Raw genomic sequence first — 21,176 nt, 5'->3', positions numbered from 1 at the left:
GTTTCACTTTCCATTTCCTTGACTAGGGAAATTGAGTATCTTGGCATGCTTATTGGCAACTTCTGGTTTTTTCTTCTCCTCTGAGTTTCCTGTTCATATCCTTTAAACCATATTCTTCTCCCATCATCAGTGATTTTCTTTTGGTAACCTCTGTGTACATGGATAAAATTTGTAGGCAATATATACTACTTTCTACCTCCTTTCTTGTTTGTTTTGAAATTTGGTAATCTCTTCTTATCATTAGAATCAACCAGTAATTAATCCTGCCATTTATCAAAGAAGTAGAACTATTCTGTAAGGACTTCCCATTTACCCAGTTTCATACTACTTTGGAATGTTGTTGGTGGTAGTTAAGTCTCTACAGGTCAAATTGGCTTCTCTCGTAATTGCCCATTGGAAATCTGCCAGAGCCAGCCATAATACGAAGGAAGTAAAGGGATCTAACAGTTATTACCATTAATACTATCCTATTACCTCTGAAGTGTCAGGGGACTTTTCACTTTATTGGTAAACAGACTAAGAGGTTAAATGGTCCTACAGCTAGGAAGTGTCTGAGATGAGATCTAAACCTAGGCTGTCTGATGCCAAAGCCCCTTCTACCACATCATAGTGCCTCAGTGGGATGGATACTTTTTGAATATAGCCTTTCAAAGTATATGTAATTGTCTCTTATGTTAAAAGTGCTTGATATAAAATTATTTTTTAAACTACTTTAAGAAATGATTGCTGAACATTTTTAACATTTGTAAAATATGTCAAGTGGTACACTAGTATGTGTGTCCCTACTGTAGCTTGACAGATTGGTTTTTCTTTAGTAGCGGCTTTTTTTTTTTTTTTTTAATTTAACTGTAGTTGATTTACTCTTTGAAGTAGTTTGTTTTTTTTTTTTTAGAATTTCACTTTATTTTTTGGCTGTGTTGGGTTTTCGTTTCTGTGCGAGGGCTTTCTCTAGTTGTGGCAAGCTGGGGCTACTCTTCATCGCGGTGTGCGGGCCTCTCACTATCGCAGCCTCTCGTTGCGGAGCACAGGCTCCAGACGCGCAAGCTCAGTAGTTGTGGCACACGGGCTTGGTTGCTCCGCGGCATGTGGGATCTTCCCAGACCAGGGCTCGAACCCGTGTCCCCTGCATTGGCAGGCAGATTCTCAACCACTGCGCCACCAGGGAAGCCCCCTGAAGTAGTTTTAACATAAATATCAGTACTTAAGCTTTATTTAAAAAAAATTAATTCAGCATAAAGTGTTTCTATCTTGGCTTTGACTATTAAAATTTAGTACTTGAAATTAAAATCTCCCTATAGTGGTGTTTATATATGTCACAGGCAATTTGTGATATACCTTACAGCAAAATTTCAACATATAATGCTGAAAATTAGGTATTTTGCCAGTGCTAATTGTTTTCTTTGTATTTATTTTTCTTAAAGAAAAAGATGGCAAAGCATTTCATCCAACTTATGAAGAAAAACTGAAGCTTGTGGCACTGCCTAAGCAGGTTCTTATGGGTCCATATAATCCAGACACTTGTCCTGAGGTTGGATTCTTTGATGTGTTGGGCAATGACAGGAGGTAACGGTGTTTTATTGTATAATGAATTTAATGAGAGTAATGTTGAAAAGGGTACAAAGTAAATTGATTAAGATGTAAATAGCTGGCTCGTTAGCTTTAGAATAAGAACTAAACAAACATTTTTGCTTGCAGCTTTTGGAGTCTTCAGACGTTTATCTGTTTTTGGCTCGGAGATGTTTATGGCTAAATATTGTGGAAGAAGTTTACTCATCTGTTTATGAACATACGACAAGTACAGCTTCATTTGATTCTTCCTAAATAATATTTAAAAAGCCATTTACAATATACTAATTGATTCCCTTATTGGGACATACAGAGTTGTGACAAGAAAGAATATATTAAGCATTTTATTCAGTTAAGGCTAAACTATGATATAAGAAAAGTAAAACTTTGATACCTTTTACTGGTATGGAAATTATCAGCAGTGCAGTTAAATTGTGGTTTACGACAGTAAGTTTGGTTTGTATGTGGCATATCTAATTTAGTAAATCAGTACATGCTTGTTGAAGTTTTGAACCTTTTGTTTATAGTAGAATCATTCTTCATTTTAGTTATAATTGAGACTTGTTCATATTTAGGTTTAAGTGAAATTAAATTCTCATTCTATTAAGAAGAGGAAGTAACTTTTCTTGTTATTCTTTACAGGAGAGAATGGGCAGCCCTGGGAAACATGTCTAAAGAGGATGCCATGGTAGAGTTTGTCAAACTCCTAAATAGGTGTTGCCATCTCTTTTCAACGTATGTTGCATCCCACAAAATAGAGAAGGAAGAGCAAGAAAAAAAAAGGTGAAGTTTGAGGGCACAGAATACTTTATCCTTGAGCAGCCTACTGCATAGTATACTGATGCTTTTGCTTTATGGAATGTCTGTTTTAAATCAGGTGTCTTACTTCCATTGGATCCCCACTTCTTATGGCAATTGCTCAGACTTTCCGATGTGAGCAGGTGTTTTTATTATGAGTTTTGAGGGGAGAGGGTTTGCTGCTTCCGTCTGGCTGTACCTTTAAAATTAACCACCCATCCATCATGGCAGCATTCCTTTTGTGCCACTACACTAGGTTTCTGAGCAAGCACAGTAAGCTCAGCCACCCCCCTCCTCCTTACCCTCTGGTCTGATACACCCTTTGCTGCTGCCTCCCTTGGGTTTCTAGAATATTCATACTCCATATCATGGTTATCAGCTGTGCTACATGGTAGACCTTATATAGGCATTTCATATTGGCTATGGCTTCCAGATGGCTTATTATTTCCAGAGGTTGCATGGGGAGCTGTTGAATGTGCTGTTTGTATGTTTATGGGACTCTCTGTCATGATTGTGAACTCAACAGAATTATAGTTAGCCCTTTATTTATGTGTTTGTTTGTTTATGTGGTTGCACCAGGTCTTAGCTGCAGCAGGCGGGCTCCTTAGGGGTGCCGTGCAAACTCTTGGTTGCGGCACGCATGTGGGATCTGGTTCCCTGACCAGGGATCAAACCCCGGCCCCCTGCGTTGGGAGCGTGGAGTCTCAGCCACTGTGTCACCAGAAAAGTCCCCCAGCACTTTATTTATCTAGAGGTTATATTTTCAAGAACTTTGACAGTCCAAAATTTCTAGGGAATGAAAATAATGCTGTAACACCAATTTTCCCTCAGATTATATTATACTTACTTTAGAAACAGTTGGTTCTCTGGTTTCCCACCTTAACCTGGATTGGGAATAACATTAGAAGAGAAAATAGCCTAACAGTGAGGGAGAAGACAGAAACCATGAAAAATAGATGCAAGAATGATAAAAGTGTGGCAGTCAGGGCTAATGTGAAAGTAAACTCTATCACTGTATTATGACGTGTACAATTTTTATGCTTGCAGTTATAACTCCTGAGTTATCAAGAGACAGAGTATTAGGTATAATTTATTTCTCTTTAAGAGAATAGAAAATATCTTAATACATTTCCAGAAGATACTTATCCAAAGGAACATAGTTTTTAGCCAGAGAAAAAGTTTTGATTCTTATGAGAATGGAATGAGGTTCCTTTACTGTAATTGATTTATGTGCTGCAGTCCATTGTGTAGTGATATTGGATCATTGAGGTGTAGCTGTGTCTTTGGAAGTAGGATATATTGCTTTTTAAGGTCTTTTTTAAAAAATTTATTTATTTGTTTGTTTGTTTGTTTGTTTGGCTGCGCCGGGTCTTAGTTGCAGCATGTGGGCTCTTTTAGTTGCGGCATGCAGGATCTAGTTCTCTGACCAGGGATTGAACCCGGGCCCCCTGCATTGGAAGCACAGAGTCTTAACCACTGCTCCGCCAGTGAAGTCCCTTAAGTTCTTTTTTAATGATAAATTGAATATTTAAGTTACTACTCAACATGTAAAACTGTATTTTTCCTTTTAAAAATATACCTTTGTCATGAGATGAGGTCCATGTAGAACTCTTTTAAAGCATTTAAGACTAGACTTCCTCTATCCTGAAGCTTAAGCTCTGGTTTATGGAACATCTTGCCCCGTGTACTATCTGTGACATATAAAAAGTAGGTCATGTTATATTGCTGTAGTTTGAGACTTGGTTGTGGCTCTGGTGTGTTAATCACATATAGAAGTTTGGGGAGAAAAGTGGGGTAACCCAGACACTTCTCATGGTAGGGCCATGAAATGGTGTCTTCTCTGAGACCCCTCAGAAGTCTTCTCTTTCATCCCATCTTCAACCTCCCTGCACTCCTCACAACTCTCAGCCTTATGGCATCCATTCCTAGTGCAACCGAGTCTGCTCTCCCTCGGGAGAGGGGCTGTGGTGGTGAGCAAGAGCTGGCTAAGGGCTGCACCTAGATCCCCAACTGTTCTTTTCTTTTTTTAAATTAAAAGCTTTAATTTTTTTTTTTAAATTTCAGAAATTATACACGAATATAAGCAATATAAATGATTTTCCATTTATGTCAGTATATGAAGCACAAACTGAAAACCTTCCTTCCCACCTTACTTTTAGTCTCACTTTTCTCTCCGTAGATAATAGCGGACAGATTTAAGGTATATCTTTCCAGGCCTTCTTCTATTTATTTACCTGCTTTTTCCATTAAACATATATATTAAATGTCTTTACATATTGGGCCATGTAGTCCTATTCTTTTTTTATGTCTACATGGCATTTCAGGGTGGATTATTCATTTCTCTACACATTTATTGCATGCTTATTCTTTCCCACACTGTGGTAAGCCCTGAGGATATAGCCGTGTGAGATGGGCAGTCTCTGCCCTTGTGGAGCATGTACTTTAGTGAGTAAGGCAGATGTATTGCTAGCTTTATCACACAAATTTAATTGCAACCACAGCAGGTAGTATGAAGGAAAAGCTTGTGGTGCTGTGAGCATATCTTGGAAGGGAGGTTTCAGGGTATCATAATGTTTTAAGTGGTACCTTACTGATGGACTCCTTTTTCTGTTGCTGTGCAGCAGTCATTGTTTTTGCTGTGATCTGTATATTTTGAGATTGACTCCATATGATAAATTTCTCCTCATGAAGTATGTGTATTTCAAATTGTGATAAAATTATCACATGATTCTCTAAAAAGCTTGTGTTAGTCTTCACTGGGAAATAGTCTTAAATTATTTTTAAACGGGATTCTTTGTTTAGGGTTCATTCTCTCGGTCCTTTACCTTGTAGGAAGGAGGAGGAAGAGCGAAGGCGGCGTGAAGAGGAAGAAAGAGAACGTCTGCAAAAGGAGGAAGAGAAACGTAGGCAAGAAGAGGAAGAAAGGCTTAGACGGGAGGAAGAAGAGAGGAGGCGAATAGAAGAAGAGAGGCTTCGGCTGGAGCAGCAAAAGTACGCATGTTGTGTGGCTTGTGTTTAACAATGAGTGATGGATTGCCACACTGTTGTGCTTGACCGTTTACCATTGTGTGCCTTGGAATAATTCTCTGATTTGTTTGACTGGGAAGTAGACCAGCATTAGCTACTGGCCATTTGTACCAATGATGTGTTACCAAGGAAGGCCTCATCTTAAGCATCATCTGGTTGTGAATGAAGAATGTATTAGAAGGATTTGGGATTTGCTCCCAGAACCCAGGCACTAGAATAGGAGCTGAGGTTGCTTGCTCTCTGTCTTTGGGTCCACACAATCTCTTGTCTTTGCTTCTCTCAGCTATGTCTCTGTTTCATTCTTCCTGTTCTCTGCAAATTGTCACTCTGCTTTGGCATATGCAAGGCTATCCTAGCCAAGATTTTTTTTTTTTTTTTTTTTTAATATTTTTCTACTATATTTTTTTTTCTTTTTTTTTTTAAATTTTATAGCTACTTTATTTATTTATTTATTTATTTTTGGCTGTGTTGGGTCTTCGGTTCGTGCGAGGGCTTTCTCTAGTTGCGGCAAGTGGGGGCCACTCTTCATCGCGGTGCGGGGACTGCTCTTCATCGCGGTGCGCGGGCCTTTCACTATCGCGGCCCCTCCCGTTGCGGGGCACAGGCTCCAGACGCGCAGGCTCAGCAGCTGTGGCTCACGGGCCCAGCTGCTCCGTGGCATGTGGGATCCTCCCAGACCAGGGCTCGAACCCGTGTCCCCTGCATTAGCAGGCAGACTCCCAACCACTGCGCCACCAGGGAAGCCCCCTAGCCAAGATTTATGTGGTCTTTGTTTTCATGCATCTGACCAGAGACTGGCTGGCATATGAGAGACCCAGTTACAGATTCCAAGGCCAAAGGATCTAGTTGGTTCAGCCTGTGTTGGGTGTCTGTTCCTAGTCTCCTAGTACAGAACTTGGGAGCTGAAGCCATTTCTTATTCAGTGAGGGCTGTGAGAGCAGCTATCTCAGAAGGGACTGCAGAGGGAGCCGTGGGAATAGGAGGAAGGGATTAATGCCCATAAAACACTGTGGGAGGAAGGCCTAGGGTTCTAGAGGTGGCGTGGCATATAGATTAAACCAGAGGACATACGGGTCCATTGTTTTCTCCCCATTATTTCTGAGTGGTTCCTCAGAAAAGCTTCACACTGCCCCAGGGCCTCAGTCTACCTTGGAGAGAGACTATGACTCCTACTCTTTTTGAGGGGAGAGGGGTGCCCTAGACGGACCCAGTGTCATGTTCTATTCAGGAGTTTGTGAGATTCTGCTTTGTTATTATCTGTTAACAGATGGCTTTGAGGTGTTTATGTTTGGTCACATGACTGAGTTAAGCATGTGGTTCCTCTGGGAAAAAAAAAAAAAAAGAAGAGTAATAGTTTACAGAAATCAGTATCTCTAAACCAAGTGTGCCCAGATATTGTCTTCAGTATTCCTCTTTAAGGCAGGCTTTACATTAAATGCCAAGGGCACTCAGATTTTCACTCGCTTTCGTTATACTTACCAGAGCCATCTGTAACATCTTTTAGCTATTCTGCCTTTTCATGTATTTAGGTAGAGAAACCATGGCCAACAGTTACATATCTCATCTCTGCCATAGATGACAACCCATCCTCTTACAACATCATGTTTAAAGAGTATAGGCTGGAGCCAGACTGCCTAGACTTGAATCCTGGCTCTGGCATCTACTAGCGGTGTAATCTCAGGCAAGTTACCGAACTCCTCCATTTCCCGCTTTGTGAAACCCTACCTCAGAGGGTGGTTGTGAGAACTAAGTGGATTAGTGCATGGAAGTGCTAAGTGCTCTGAACACTGCGTGGCACATAGTAAGGGCACGATAAATGTTAGCAGTCACGATGGTGATGATGATGATGGTGATGATATGCTTATTATTCTCCCTCTTCATCCCAAATCTTCCTTGAAAAACCTATGTGAAAAATTAGGGGCCAAGTTTATTTTCTTAATCTTTCTCTGGACCTAGGACACACGTTGATTGGTATACATTACTCCCTTAGTCATTTTTAAGAGTTATGCATTATAAAAATCAATAACAAGGACATTCTGTTTTGTCATGCACAGTCAATCTCCTGTAGTCAGACTAGTGTATATTTTTTAATGTTTTTAGGCAGCAGATAATGGCAGCTTTAAACTCGCAGACTGCCGTGCAGTTCCAGCAGTATGCCGCCCAGCAGTACCCAGGGAACTACGAACAGCAGCAGCTTCTCATCCGCCAGTTGCAGGAGCAGCACTACCAGCAGTATATGCAGCAGCTGTACCAAGTCCAGCTTGCACAGCAGCAGGTACGACAGCTGACCCCGAGCGCAGCCTCACACAGGGTTTCACTTTCACTGGAACGCAAGGTCTTTTCTAACAGTTGCTGATGGATTTTGCTTTAGTTAGCCTCTCAGGTATAACATAACTTTTAGATGACCTTTATTAAGGGAGATTTTAAGATTGCACTGGCAATTATGAAAGGAAGCATATGATATCGAAGCAACAAATGATGTGGCCACTATTATATTGTCATAAATGTATTTGGGATTTGTATGGACCTAGTGTTATTCCAGTGAGTTTGACGTAGATTCTAATAGTGGTCCTGGAACCATGAGGACTTGGGTGATTCGTGCCCCCACAGGCTTTGCTTCCACATAGGAATATGTGGTTGAGGGGAAGGACATGCGACTGGAGGTCACACACCACTTGGATTCTGTCCTGGCTTCGCCATTATCTTGTTTGATCTCAGGCAAGTTACCTATTGCTCTGATTTTTCCACCTTTTCTCCCAGGCAGTAAGAATGGGCTATAAAATCCTGGTACTTGTCTTGTTAACCTCACAGGACTATCAGAGGAATGAAATGAGAAAATAGTTACTCTGTGAAAGTATTTGGTACATAGAGAAGATAACTGATTTTACATTCATTTTTTTACATTTTGCAGAGGCATAAAATGCCTCCTTAAAGTTAACCTAGCTAAGTTTACGTATTTAATTAATTTTCACTTATAAAGCAGTTACTACCTGTCCAAATACCTGAGTGAAGTAAAGTGTTGCAGGGAATTGCCTGGCGGTCCAGTGGTTAGGACTTGGCACTTTCACTGCCAGGGGCCCAGGTTCGATCTCTGGTCAGGGAACAAAGATCCCGCAAGCCACACGGCATGGCCAAAATAATAATAATAATAAAAAAAAAAACCAAAAAACACAAACTATGTTTCTCTGTAACTTTAATAAAATGTTTTTAAAAAAAAAAAAAAAGGAAGAGAAGTGTTGCATTATAGTTGCTCCACATTTCTTGTTAGGTGAAGTAATCTTTGTTGTTTTGCCAAGCTCTTTAAATTCCTTGAAAATTAATATCCTCACCTAAAATACATTTTCCCCTGAGTCTTTAGCATTTAGTGAGCAGCTAAAAGGCACTGCAGGTTTTGTATAGTCCATGAGAAGAGGAAAAGGATGTCAAACTAGAGTTACAAGATAATAAGTGGTATTTTGGAGGGATTTCTTCTCTAAAGCCTGTTTCTACTTTAGCATATCACTCCCTGTTTCCTGCTTCTTTGATGGGCACTGAGATAATTTTTTAATAGGCTAGCTCATACACACTGTCCTGCTTATAGGTTGCTATCACTTAGTCATAACAAAGTCAGTCATATAGGGGAAAACCAAAAATCTTTGAAACAGAATTGGAAAGCCATAGTTTAGATTGCAGTGAACAAACTCAAGTTTATCAAATTGATTGGTTGTCTCTGGAAAGAGAGAAGGAGAGGGACTGGGGAAGGAGCAAAGGGAACTTCAGTCCCATAAAGTATTAATTTTTATATAAATACTGAGCAAAATAACAAAATGGGAACACTTGTTAATTTGGGGGTGTGGTTACATGGGTGTTTGTTACATTGTTCCTGTGCCTTTCTGTTCTTTTAAAAACTTCCTGGAGTATAGAAGAGAGATTATGTAAATACAGAATTACAATCTATTACATGTAATAGATGTATATTCATAGGCAGTGGGATCCCAGGGTAGGGAGTTGTTCTTTCTGCTAGAGAGTTTCAAGAAAGGCTTGAAATGGAGAGGGACCATTTGAGCTGACCAATTGATCATCAACAGAAATGCTTTTTTTGCTTTCCTGTCATGCAGTGAATGTTCTGAGTGTGCTGACTTGTTTTGGTTGTATGCCCTTCTTCTGGAAGCTGGTACTCTTTTAGAAAACTGATGTGGAAATTACTGAGAATCTAGGCCTTGGAAGAAGGTATTTTAAACTCTTAAGTGTTTTGCCAACCTGCACTAGCAGCAGAGAGAGGCGTTGCTGTTTAAGTAACTGGTTTATAGATGAGATGTTAAATGAAGTGTATATGCAGATATGCCAAAATATATCATTATCCCTAAACCATGAAATTATATTATAAAGGCTTTTTTTCCTATGTTTTCTTTCTTTTTTTTTTTTTAACTGTTGTAAATGTATGCTTACTTATTATAACTTAGTGTTTTAGTTTAAAAAGTTACTGAAATGCCCCAACACTCAACAGTAGATTGGATAAATAAATTTTGTATTCTCACAGTGGCATATCCTGTCGCAATGCGAACAAACAAAATACAGTTATAATTACTTGTGACTTAATAGATGAACCTCACAAACAAATGTTGAGTAAAAGAAGCCAGACACAAAAAAGAGCATATATTATACAATTTCATGTATGTGAAGTTCAAAAACAGGCAAAGCCAAATCTGTAATATTACAAGTTAGAATAGTTGTTACCCTTGGGGGACTTTCTGGAAAGGGGTACCAGGAAGGGTTCTGACATGCAGATAATATCTTTTTTTTTTTTAATTTTATTTATTTTTTTGGCTGAGTTTGGTCTTTGTTGCCGCGCGCGGGCTTTCTCTAGTTGCGGCGAGCGGGGGCTACTCTTCTTTGTGGTGCACGGGCTTCTCACTGCGGTGGCTTCTCTTGTTGCGGAGCATGGGCTCTAGGTGCGCAGGCTTCAGTAGCTGCGGCAGGCAGGCTCAGTAGTTGTGGTTCGCGGGCTTAGTTGCTCCGCGGCATGTGAGATCTTCCTGGACCAGGGATCGAACCCATGTCCCCTGCGTGGGCAGGCGGATTCTTAACCACTGCGCCACCAGGGAAGTCCCACAGGTAATGTCTTGATCTGGGCGTTGGTTACATGTGTATGTTTGGCTAATGAAAATTGATCAAGCTGTACATTTATGATTTGTATACTTTTCTATATGTACATTATAATTCACAGTTCCCCCAGAAGTTACTCAAGTAATATTTAGGCATTTCTTGTAGTATTAATATTTATTCATCTTGATAGGAGAGGAATGTCCTAAGGTAGTTGTCCTTTAGATTTAAGATGTTTTTATTCTCCATTTTGACTCAGAGGACATTTTGATTTCATGTTTATGAATATACATATTTTAATCATAATTATGTAAACAGTGATGAATTTTCATTAAGAAAGTATTTTGACCTCAAACTCCATTTTATAAGCTTATTTAATTTTTAGGTCAATATTTTTTACATGATTAACACTTTTTAGTTTAATTGTGATAAGAATTTTTCTGTATATAGTTTAGAGTGAAGATTTAATTTATTGATTATTTTTGTCAATATTTGATTTGTTGGTTACTTTGGGGGCCCTTATCAGGTTTCACCAGTTATAGCTTCTGCCTTTATGAATTTTCTTCTGTGACCATTTATTTCTACCAAGTTTAATTTTTCTGATTCAAATTTTATGTATCTGAATTTTATCAAGATTTTCTTTTATCAATTTTAAGAACAGATGTTACTGTGTTCAGTTTTTACCTATAATAATTTTGTTTTGGGTTGATTATTTCTACCTACTTTAATTTTTCCTGGTTAGTTTTTCTAATGATCCTCAGGTCACAAAAATGTGATCCTCAGTTACAGTTTTTTTGTCCACGTTAATATTTTGACATTTTTAGCTATCAGTTTGATATTGTGATACTAATATTCATTATAGATAGGATAAAAACTGATAAAGTTTATTAGTAATTTCTTGGAGCTACTTGATGGGGCAAAAACATAGGGTCAGAATGCATTTCAGGGCAAATGTCTGGTTTATTAGCCTTCCTGGTCAGTGTATCTTCAATTTTTACTGACTTACAGGCAGCATTACAGAAACAACAGGAAGTAGCAGTAGCTGGGGCTTCTTTGCCTACATCATCAAAAGTGAATACAACTACGCCAAGTGATATGATGTCAGTGAATGGACAGGCCAAAACCCACACTGACAACTCTGAAAAAGAGCTTGAACCAGAAGCTGCAGAAGAAGCCCTGGAGAATGGACCAAAAGGTATGGTTTGGCATATGTGCTCTTCCATCCACATGCTGTAATTCAGACTTCATGAAAAGCAAAAGTCAGGAAGTCAGGTTAATTAGCTTTTGAGAGCAATTACATATTTGTGAGAGTTGAATGCTTTTTCACTCTTTAGTCTGAATCTGGTGCGTCTGGTGACTCTTTGAATAGTTTAGAAGAGCAAATCAGATGTCCTTTGGACACTTCGGGTTGTCTTGTTTTAGATATTGGTTATCTATTGCTATGTGACACACTGTACCTGAATTTAGCAGCTTAAAATAATAAACATTTATTATCTCTCACAGTTTCTGTGGGTCAGGAATTTGAGAGCTGCTTAGCTGAGTGGTGGTGGCTCTGGTCTCTCATGAGGTTGTAGTCAAGGTGTCGGCTGGGACTGCAGTCATGTGAAGGCTTGACTGGGACTAGAGGCTCTGCTTCCACAGTGGTTCCCTCCCATGACTGGCAAGTTCGTGCTGGCCGTTGGCAGGAGGGCCTCAATTCCTTGCCCCATGAAGCCTCTCCAAAGGGCTGCTTGAGTGATCTCAACACAGTGGCTGGCTTCCCCCAGAGCACGTGATGCAAAGGAAAACAAGGCAAAAGCGTCAGTGTCTTTTATGCCCTAGCTTTGGAAGTAATACATCTGCACTTCTGCCATATTCTGTTGGTCCTGATGCATTTTGGGTGGTAACCTTACAAGTACATGAATACCCACAGGTGCGGATCACTGGGGACCATCTTGTAGATTGGCTACCATATATTTACAATATATTTGTGAGACAAAAGTACCGTGTTACCAATAAGAATTTAGATTTTCAAAGGTCTGCTTACCTTTTCATGGGCAGCTCATTCATTCATTGAACAATTGGTTGAAGATTTTCTGAGTGTTGGGCTACAATGGTGAAGCAAAATAACACACAGAATGTAAATTGTGGCTATGGTAAGTACTGTGCTGGAGAGAAAGATCTATTATGATGTGAGAGCACATAATATGGGGGATATGACCGAGTTAGAGAGGTCACCAGAGGTTTTCCTGGGGGAAGGGACACTTGAGCTGAGAGATCTGAAGCAAGAGCAAGAGTTCACTAAGTAAAAAGTAAAAGAGAAGTAAGAAGGAGTAAAAAGGAAGAAGAGAGCATTTCAGTGATGGTGATCAGAGATGGTGGTGTGGTTCATAAGAAAGTTGATTTCAGAGTTCTTCCTTGTTCTTTTTAGAACAAGTAACAGAAAATAGTTTCAGAAAAGACCTTGAAATACCTTGGTTCACACAGCCCCCCCTTTTTTTTCCTATTAAGAGTTTATCAGTATTTTCAAATGAATCTTTTGTCAAAGGCTCTGTGAATAACTCTGGAAAACCTGTTGAGTACACATAGATACTGCTCAGTAACAAGACTTTACCCATTTTTACTCCGTCGCTAGCGGTTCCATTCCTATCCAAGTTTTTCTCTTTCTTTGAGTTCTTTTAGAATAGCCCCTCCCCGAGAACTTTGGTTTACTCTGAGGTCAAGACTTTTTTCTGATAGAGAGACTGAAGTCAAAGCCCAGCTTTCTTTGTTTACATCCAAAAATGAATTTATTTCAAGTCCAGATCTCTCTACTTTGTTAGAATGTTTCCCTGTCTCCAGCTAGGAAGTTTCCAAGGTCATTCTTCAATGCCCATATGCAATTAGAGTGTTGGAAAAAATCCTGCTTAAGACTGTGGATTGCATTTGTTACTTAAAGTGGTATGATGACCTCTGAATACCTGTGGTGTTGTTAAATGTAGTAATTTGGGGGGTGACTTCCATGGGGAGGCTTTTAAAGTCCTCGATCTAAGGTAGACCACATTGCACTTGGTGCCTTCATGTGGCTGAGCAGGTCGTCCTATGCAAATGTTGCTGCCTACAGGTGAAGGCTCATCCTCTTTAGCCTTTGTAATTCCTGTTGCCTTTAGAATCTCTTCCAGTAATAGCAGCTCCATCCATGTGGACACGACCCCAGATCAAAGACTTTAAAGAGAAGATTCGGCAGGATGCGGATTCCGTGATTACAGTGGGCCGAGGAGAAGTAGTCACCGTTCGAGTACCCACCCATGAAGAAGGATCATATCTCTTTTGGGAATTTGCTACAGACAATTATGACATTGGGTTTGGGGTGTATTTTGAATGGACAGACTCTCCAAACACTGCTGTCAGCGTGCACGTCAGTGAGTCCAGCGATGACGACGAGGAGGAAGAAGGTAGAGCCGTTGGTCCATATTCAGTAGCTGGGTTGTGTGTCGGCAAACATGGTAGCAGTTCAGATGTCAGCCAGCCATATGCTTCCTAATTAACACTTCCTGGATGGGAATCAGTCGCTTCATTAGTGGGACCTTGGGCTGAAAAGATTGCGAGAGAAGCTAGCCTCTTAAGGGACTGGGGCCTGAACGTGAATTTTTTTTAACACCAGGAAGGTCTGTTTGACAGTTTAGTTTACCGCTTTCTAAATGCTGTTTTACTTCCAGCCTTGTGTGTTGAAAAGCCAAATGTGCAAGGCCATTTTGAAAAATTTTAAAAGAGCAAGCAAGAAATTCTGCCAACTCTGGAATTTATTTAAATTTATATTTCTGATATCAGCTTTTTACATTGTTATTCTAAGATTTATTTTCTCTAACTAGACAAAATAGAGTGTTTCCAATGACCGTCTAAACTATCTTGGTCTAGGAAGTAGGTTGTGAAATGTATTGCTTACTAATTGAGAAGATGGTCTCTTCAGTTTTGTTACTATCCAGAAAAGTTAGAACGCAGGGCTTTTGTACACACCTAGTAAGCACTTAAGTATCTGTTGACTTGACTGAGAGTAATATGGAAAGAGTGCCCTGACTGGGAGAATGGAAAAGCACCTTCAGTTCTTGGCCCTAACTAACCTTTCAGGTGACTTGTAAACAAACTGCTTATTCTCGAAGAGTGTTGGTAATCACAGAGACTCCATTGGGATACGTTTAAAGAGGTAGTTGTTGAAGGTGCATGGAGGGGGGCCTAAAAGTTCAATCAGCTTTTGATATACAAGTTCAGTTATATCACCAAGACAATCTAGGCCCTTTAGGGTCATGTATGGCAACACACACACATGGGCCAGTGTCATTTAGGAGCTACTTTGTCTTACATGGTGTTTTGTTTTCAGCTATCTTTATTTCTAAGTACCACCAGCAAGGTAAAGCATTGCCCATAAATACTACTAATGGAACCAGAAAGAAAAAAAAAATGTAAGAATGGGGGGAAAAAAAAGAAGAGGTGAGAGAGAGACCTGAGATTGTAGGGCAGGTGCGACTACCATTGTCTTAAGTGCCCCTCAGCAACATCAGGACCAGTAACTAAGCCATTTACTAGCCTTTCTGATGCACACGGGGACTCATTAAAACCAGATGGTTTTCAAATGTTTGGGAAGGGAAGTTTGGGTTTTTTTTCTTTTTTAATTTAATATTATTTATTTTTTATACAGCAGGTTCTTATTATCTGTTTTATACATATTAGTGTATACATGTCAAGGGAAGGGAAGTTTTTGTTGCATGTGCAAGTTACTGTACTTTGTGAATAATAAGAGAGAATTCTCTGTTAAGAAATGGGTTGAGGTAAAATATTTCTCCTGGCTTGTAAGCTAGGTAGCTTTTAAAGGAGATTACTTCCTAGTCTGAACCCTCAGCTGATTATCATTTTGGGGTTATTGCTGTTGGGAAGAGCACTGGTAAAAATGGCTGGGGTCCAGTGCCTGACTAGAGGTAAGACATCCTTGACCTTTGCTCTAATGTATGATAGCCCTCAAATGGAAAATGGCATTACCTATCCTTGTGCTGTTCCTAATCATAAAATGATTTGCAACTAAAACTAACCCATTAAAACCTCTACATTAACAGTAACGACAGTGAGGGGAGTTCCCTGTGGTGGCCTAGTGGTTAGGATTCCAGGCTTTCACTGCCGTGGCCCGGGTTCAGTCCCTGGTCAGGGAACTGAGATCCTGCAAGCTGTGTGGTGTGGCCAAAAAAAAACAAAAAAACCCCGCAACACTGAGGATTTATTGCTCCCCAGAATTGTTTCCTAAGAGTGAGCCTGTCTCCTTTTGAAGATTTATCTCACAAGTGGCTTTTAGTCGTATGCCTCCTTATGGAGGCTACTGTGCCGCCATGTCTTACCCACACTGTGTATTTTATTTTATGGGGGGTCCTTTTAGCTTGGTGTAAGATGGAAGAGGAGTCCAGATTTTTGTTTGTTGCTTTAGTTTTTCTCCATTAGGTCTTGAAAGATTGAAAGATGGAGGAGTTTGTTTCCTCTGAAGAAAACATAATGGTAATCCATCCTCCTGCTGTAATTCTCCACTTGATTGTTTCCAGGTCTCAGGTCTTTGCTTAGATTGATGAAAGATGCATTGTTCATCTATCCCAGTAACCTTTAGTTTTACAGATTTTGAACAAAATTTGGATCTTGAATTAGTGGGGCCTGATAATCTGTTTCATGGATATTCTTATGGGCAATAGTCTATAATTTGAATGGGTTGTGTTTCTCATTTGCAAATGGAGGACATTTAATTTTCAAGTAGTATTGCTGTGATAAAGCAAATCTGATTTGGGCCCGTTTATAAGAGTGTCATCTACTTTTTTTAAATAAACTTTTCATTTTGGAATAGGTTCAGATTTACAGAAGTATTGGAAAGATAATACAAAGAGTTCCTGTATACCCGACAACCCAGTTTCCTCTATTATTAACATCTTACATTGTACTGTGGTATGTTCATCATAGCTCGTGGACCAATATTGATATATTATTAACTAAAGTCCATATTTATTCAGATTTCCTTAATTTTTCCTAATGTTCCAGGATCCCATCCAGGATGCCACATTACAGTTATCACATCTGCTTAAGCTCCTCTAGACTGTGAGAGTTTCCTAGACCTTCTTGGTTTAAATTCCTAATAGTGGCCCATTGACAGTCATCACATAATTGACTCATGTCTCTCTAATTCATTCTGCCATGTTGTAAACCTGAAAGGCTTTTAAAATCTATGCTGAGTATTCCCTTGATTTATTTTCCTTGAGGCTGTTTATATTTAATATGTTAAACTGAGACTTTTAAACTGGTTCATAGTTCTCATTCCTATAGGTTTCTACAGGTATTTTTTTTTTTCCTAACCTCATATCATTACAGTTCAGAACACTATTAACTGGGGCAAACCTAGAATCAGAGCTTATTTTTTGCCACTGAGATCATCCCTGGGTTTCACAGGCCTAGTGAAAATAATTGAATTTTCAGAGTGTCTGTGAATGTCTACCTCTCTAGTGTGGCTTTCTCATTTTACTCTTTATATTTCAGATAAATAGAAAATAATAGTCCTCATAAGCTCCCTTCCCACCTTCCTAAAACAAGAGAGGACTTTCATATTGTTGAGAAGAGGAGGATCAGAGTAACATTTTCCCTGGTCTCACTCAGATCAGTGAGATTCCACCTGTTAGGAGGAATTAGGAATTTAGTGGATGTGGAAGGGAAAAAGTGGGGCTCAGAAATAGGAGCAATGGTCTGAGTACAGAGAGGGAGAGAGGATGCTGACTGCTGCCACCACCAGATGTTTGCCACTGGGCTCCCAGGGCCCAGACAGTGCTTGGTACATAGCAGCTGCTCAGGTATAGAAGAAGTCAACACATGTTTGCCTGCACATAAGTTGTAGAATGGATTGAGAGAATTCCTAATGAGCAATTTCTCAAAGAAAGGATGGAGTTTAAGATGCCTGAGGCAAATGTGGTTTTCCTGGATCTGTTCACACTGACATGTCTCCATTCTTTCTCACAGAAAACATCAGTTCTGAAGAGAAAGCCAAAAAGAATGCCAACAAGCCTCTACTGGACGAGATTGTGCCTGTGTACCGGCGGGACTGTCATGAAGAGGTGTATGCCGGCAGCCACCAGTATCCAGGGAGAGGAGTCTACCTCCTCAAGTTTGACAACTCCTACTCTTTGTGGAGGTCAAAATCGGTCTACTACAGAGTCTATTACACGAGATAAAGATGTTACAGAGGCTGGAGTCTAGGGTTGGGCAGAAGATGGCATTTAATTTGGAAATATCTTTTGACTTTGGTGGAGCATTGCAGTCTGTGTTTACCCTATTGATTTCGGTCTGATGGTTTGTGACTCTTCTTGGGAATCAGGATTTCCTTGAAACTCTTGAGCATTAGTACTTTGGGGTTAAAGGGACTCCTCAGACTCATCCAGCCCTTTGGTGCTGACCAGCAGAGTCACAAGTGGATGCTGATGTTACATGAGCTACATGTTAAATTTTTAAAGGCTCCGAAATAAAACAGCTCCACATTGACCCCACCTGGCTGATGGTTAGTGCATTGCTGCCTGCTCTGTCTGTGTTTTATGAAAGCACATAGTTCCTTTACAGTGCCCTCTGAGTTGAAATCCTGTGTTAATAGTCTACATGAGGTACATCTGACCTTGATCGAAGGTCACCATTTTTAAAACTTCAAAACTTAAGACCTCACGGATTATAATAGAAAAAGAAATTGCCTCAACTTGATCTTGTTCTGAATGACCCAGATTGTTTTTGCTTTGGGTGCAGCTGTTTAGTTCGGAGTTATATTACAGATAATTATTTTCTGAATAACCTTAATATAGAAAGTTCAAACCTGATAATTGAAGTATCAAGATACATAGAACACTTCAAACATCCATCTTAGCACGCCTCCACAAACTCTTGGCCCTTTTCTCTTCATCTGGTATTCATAACTACCAGTAGCAATGCAAAATTGATTCATTTTTGCCTTGATTTGGCTTTATAGAGCATCTCAAATTGAAACTGTTTTCTACACAAGCATATAGTTAGGGATTTTGTAAACTTAAGATGACACCTACTGAATTAAAATATATAAAATCATTTAAATATAATTCAGTGTATGGGGAATAACATTGCACTAATATGGAAATCACTGCCAGAGATAGTCCATTTTCTTTTGATTTGATACTACTTAGGCATACACCCTACATGATTCCAGTGGGGAATTACGAGAAAGAGTTGGAAATGCGTATGCCTGTACTTAAATTTTTTTATAGCTTTAATCTGTATTATGTCTTCATTGATGGAAAGAGGTACATCTTTGTTTTCCTTACTGAAAACAAATATGGATTAATTAATTGCCTCAAATTTGTATAAGTGATTGACTCGTCTGGAGATTCTTGTTTTCAGAAGGGAGGGTGGTATAGGTAGAAAAATCACAAAGATGGCAATATACACATAATGCTGTTATTATATGTTGTTACTGAAATACTTAGATTTTTAAAATTTCAAATCACAAATCACTTCTTGTAGGAGGGTTTCCATTGATTAGCTGCAGCGTATACAATTCACTACATATGAGGCTGTTTGTTTTTTGTGTGCTGCATTTCTTTCTGTTTTTCAATACCTGGTTTTGTACATATCTAACTCTGTTGTCTTTTGGTTGTTCAGAAACTGGATTATTTTCTCCTAAGCGATGCTTAATGTGTGTTTTTTAATTTTGATTTCAGTAGTCCCAGCTTATGGATGTCCGTACTGTTACACCAGAAGGTTTGTCAAGCTGTCCATCAGCTCTCATGTGTACATGGTGTAGAAACCTTGGGGTTAGGCACTTCCTGGCTTTTTTTTTTAATGAGAAAACACTGTATTTAAAATGTAAAATAAACTTTTAAAAAGCAGGCACTAATATATATTTCTTCCAGCCTTTGATTACAGATTTCTCCTTGCACATGTTAAGATGAATTATCCTCTAAAAATATTGTTCTTGGGAGCAGTGTATGTTACTTGACATAGCGGCAATTCCTGTCACATGTTCATGTCAGAACATTTTTGGTTTTAAACTTTTTTATTGCCTTTGGCTGTTGATTAGTATATTACAAGTGCGATTTCAAAAAGATCTTGAAAATAATATATTTAATCAATTAAAATGTTTATCTGTATCTTGTTGATGTTTCATTAATATAGTTACTCTTTGAAGCATTAGTTCTATATTTCATCATTTGGGTAGGACAAGAAATGTTTTAAATGATCTTTTCTGTTTTAGAAAGTTAAACAACAACAAACTATTTCTGGCTAATTATTTAGTTTCTGCGGTGAATTACCCTAGTTTGTTAAAATAGGTTAACAGTTTTTCAGACTTCTTGATGGAAGGGAAAGCGCTGACTTTTCTAATTGACAGTGACGTTATAAAAGTATTTCCCCTTCCAAACCATTTGTGTACCTTGTTCCTTGAAGACGGAATATGCTGCTTTAAAATATCTCCTGAGGTGTGGCGCCTGGGAAACAGCAATGAGAGGCATGCCCCAGTCAGTGTGATGTGGAGTGCCACAAACTATTCTAAAAATGACCTCCCCGCCACAAATAAATAAATAAATAAAAATGACCCGACTGAAATGCACGGTCACTTGGACATTAATTTTTTTTTTCCCCTTTGGAAATTTGGAGAGGCTAGATGAGGTTACCGTCTTTTTTTTTTTTTCCTTTCTGTGTAGTTTGTTGCTACTGTGAAGGCAGATCATGGAACAGTTAAGGAGAGTTGTTGATGTGTGAGCACGTCTTAGAAACCATGCTACCGAGTCTTGACCATCTGTTTTATGGAAGAGAAGAAACAATTAGTTCAAAATAGCAAATGATTGCTAATAGTTCCTTGGGACTTAGAGTGCAGTAGTCTATAGCCAAAGCCATCTTTGTTTGTGTCCCCAGCTTCTTCACAGTTCAGCAACCTAAAAATGTATGCATGTATTCTTGGGGTAGCACAAATCCTAATTTCATTTCCATTCACTAACTTTTCAAAATGTGTATGAATCAATATTGGACTTTTATCTCCATACATTTGCCTAGGGTTCCTCAACTTTCTTATTGAAAGTTTTTTAAGACCAAGTCGATTATTGTCCTTTCAACACCTTTATTTTGAGTTTATTACATTTTTTCAGTTGCTTATTATATTGCTTGATTTGTTTTGTAATTAGAGATGTAAGCACTAGCTCTATTTTTATTAGTTGACATGTCACTTGTGAGTTGCAAATTGATTAGGGTACTTAATTTAGTACAGAAAACTAAGTGGCTGACTTTTTCAGAACTGACATTGGCATTTGGGCTCAGGCAGTCCAAGCATGGGGTAAACGTGTAAACTGAGCAGTTAACTCATCTCTGTTGAAAGCTTGTGTGTGGTTGCTTAGTTCAACCCTACGGTGAACTGGTGATTTGCAAGTCTATTTCTGAAAAGAGCAAGTACAAATTTGATTACAAATGCTGATTTTTTTTAACCTTTCTTTATGGCATATCTGTACAATTATAACAATTTTTACCCTTTTCTAAGATCATTAATTTAAATATATATATTTTCTAAGATCATTAATTTAAATATATATATTTTCTAAGATCATTAATTTAAATATATGTTTGAAGATAACATAACTTTGGGGGGGGGCCTGGCAAAATGCAGAAATATAAACACGTTTTTCAAAAGGTCTACATTTTGCAACTTAAAATTTCAGGTTGCATTTTGG

At 38.9% G+C, this 21,176-nt stretch overlaps 1 protein-coding gene and 1 pseudogene across 1 annotated transcript in view; both read left to right on the top strand.

Annotated features, from left to right (window-relative positions):
- ACBD3 (acyl-CoA binding domain containing 3) overlaps positions 1–19,607 on the top strand; it is a 34,619-nt gene extending 15,012 nt beyond the window's left edge. The window contains exons 2-8 of the mRNA XM_007167197.2: positions 1,422–1,563; positions 2,209–2,349; positions 5,197–5,355; positions 7,492–7,666; positions 11,482–11,668; positions 13,602–13,886; positions 17,464–19,607. Coding sequence (XP_007167259.2) covers positions 1,422–1,563; positions 2,209–2,349; positions 5,197–5,355; positions 7,492–7,666; positions 11,482–11,668; positions 13,602–13,886; positions 17,464–17,675 — 1,301 coding nt within the window. The 3' untranslated portion in view covers positions 17,676–19,607. The remainder of the gene's footprint in view (positions 1–1,421; positions 1,564–2,208; positions 2,350–5,196; positions 5,356–7,491; positions 7,667–11,481; positions 11,669–13,601; positions 13,887–17,463) is intronic.
- LOC103005204 (uncharacterized) lies at positions 17,714–19,607 on the top strand (annotated as a pseudogene).
- Positions 19,608–21,176: the final 1,569 nt, after the last annotated feature.

Source organism: Balaenoptera acutorostrata, chromosome 1 (genome assembly GCF_949987535.1).
Source record: "Balaenoptera acutorostrata chromosome 1, mBalAcu1.1, whole genome shotgun sequence".
In the NCBI taxonomy this organism is placed as follows: Eukaryota; Metazoa; Chordata; class Mammalia; order Artiodactyla; family Balaenopteridae; genus Balaenoptera; species Balaenoptera acutorostrata.
This window is presented reverse-complemented; position numbering and strand designations above follow the sequence as displayed.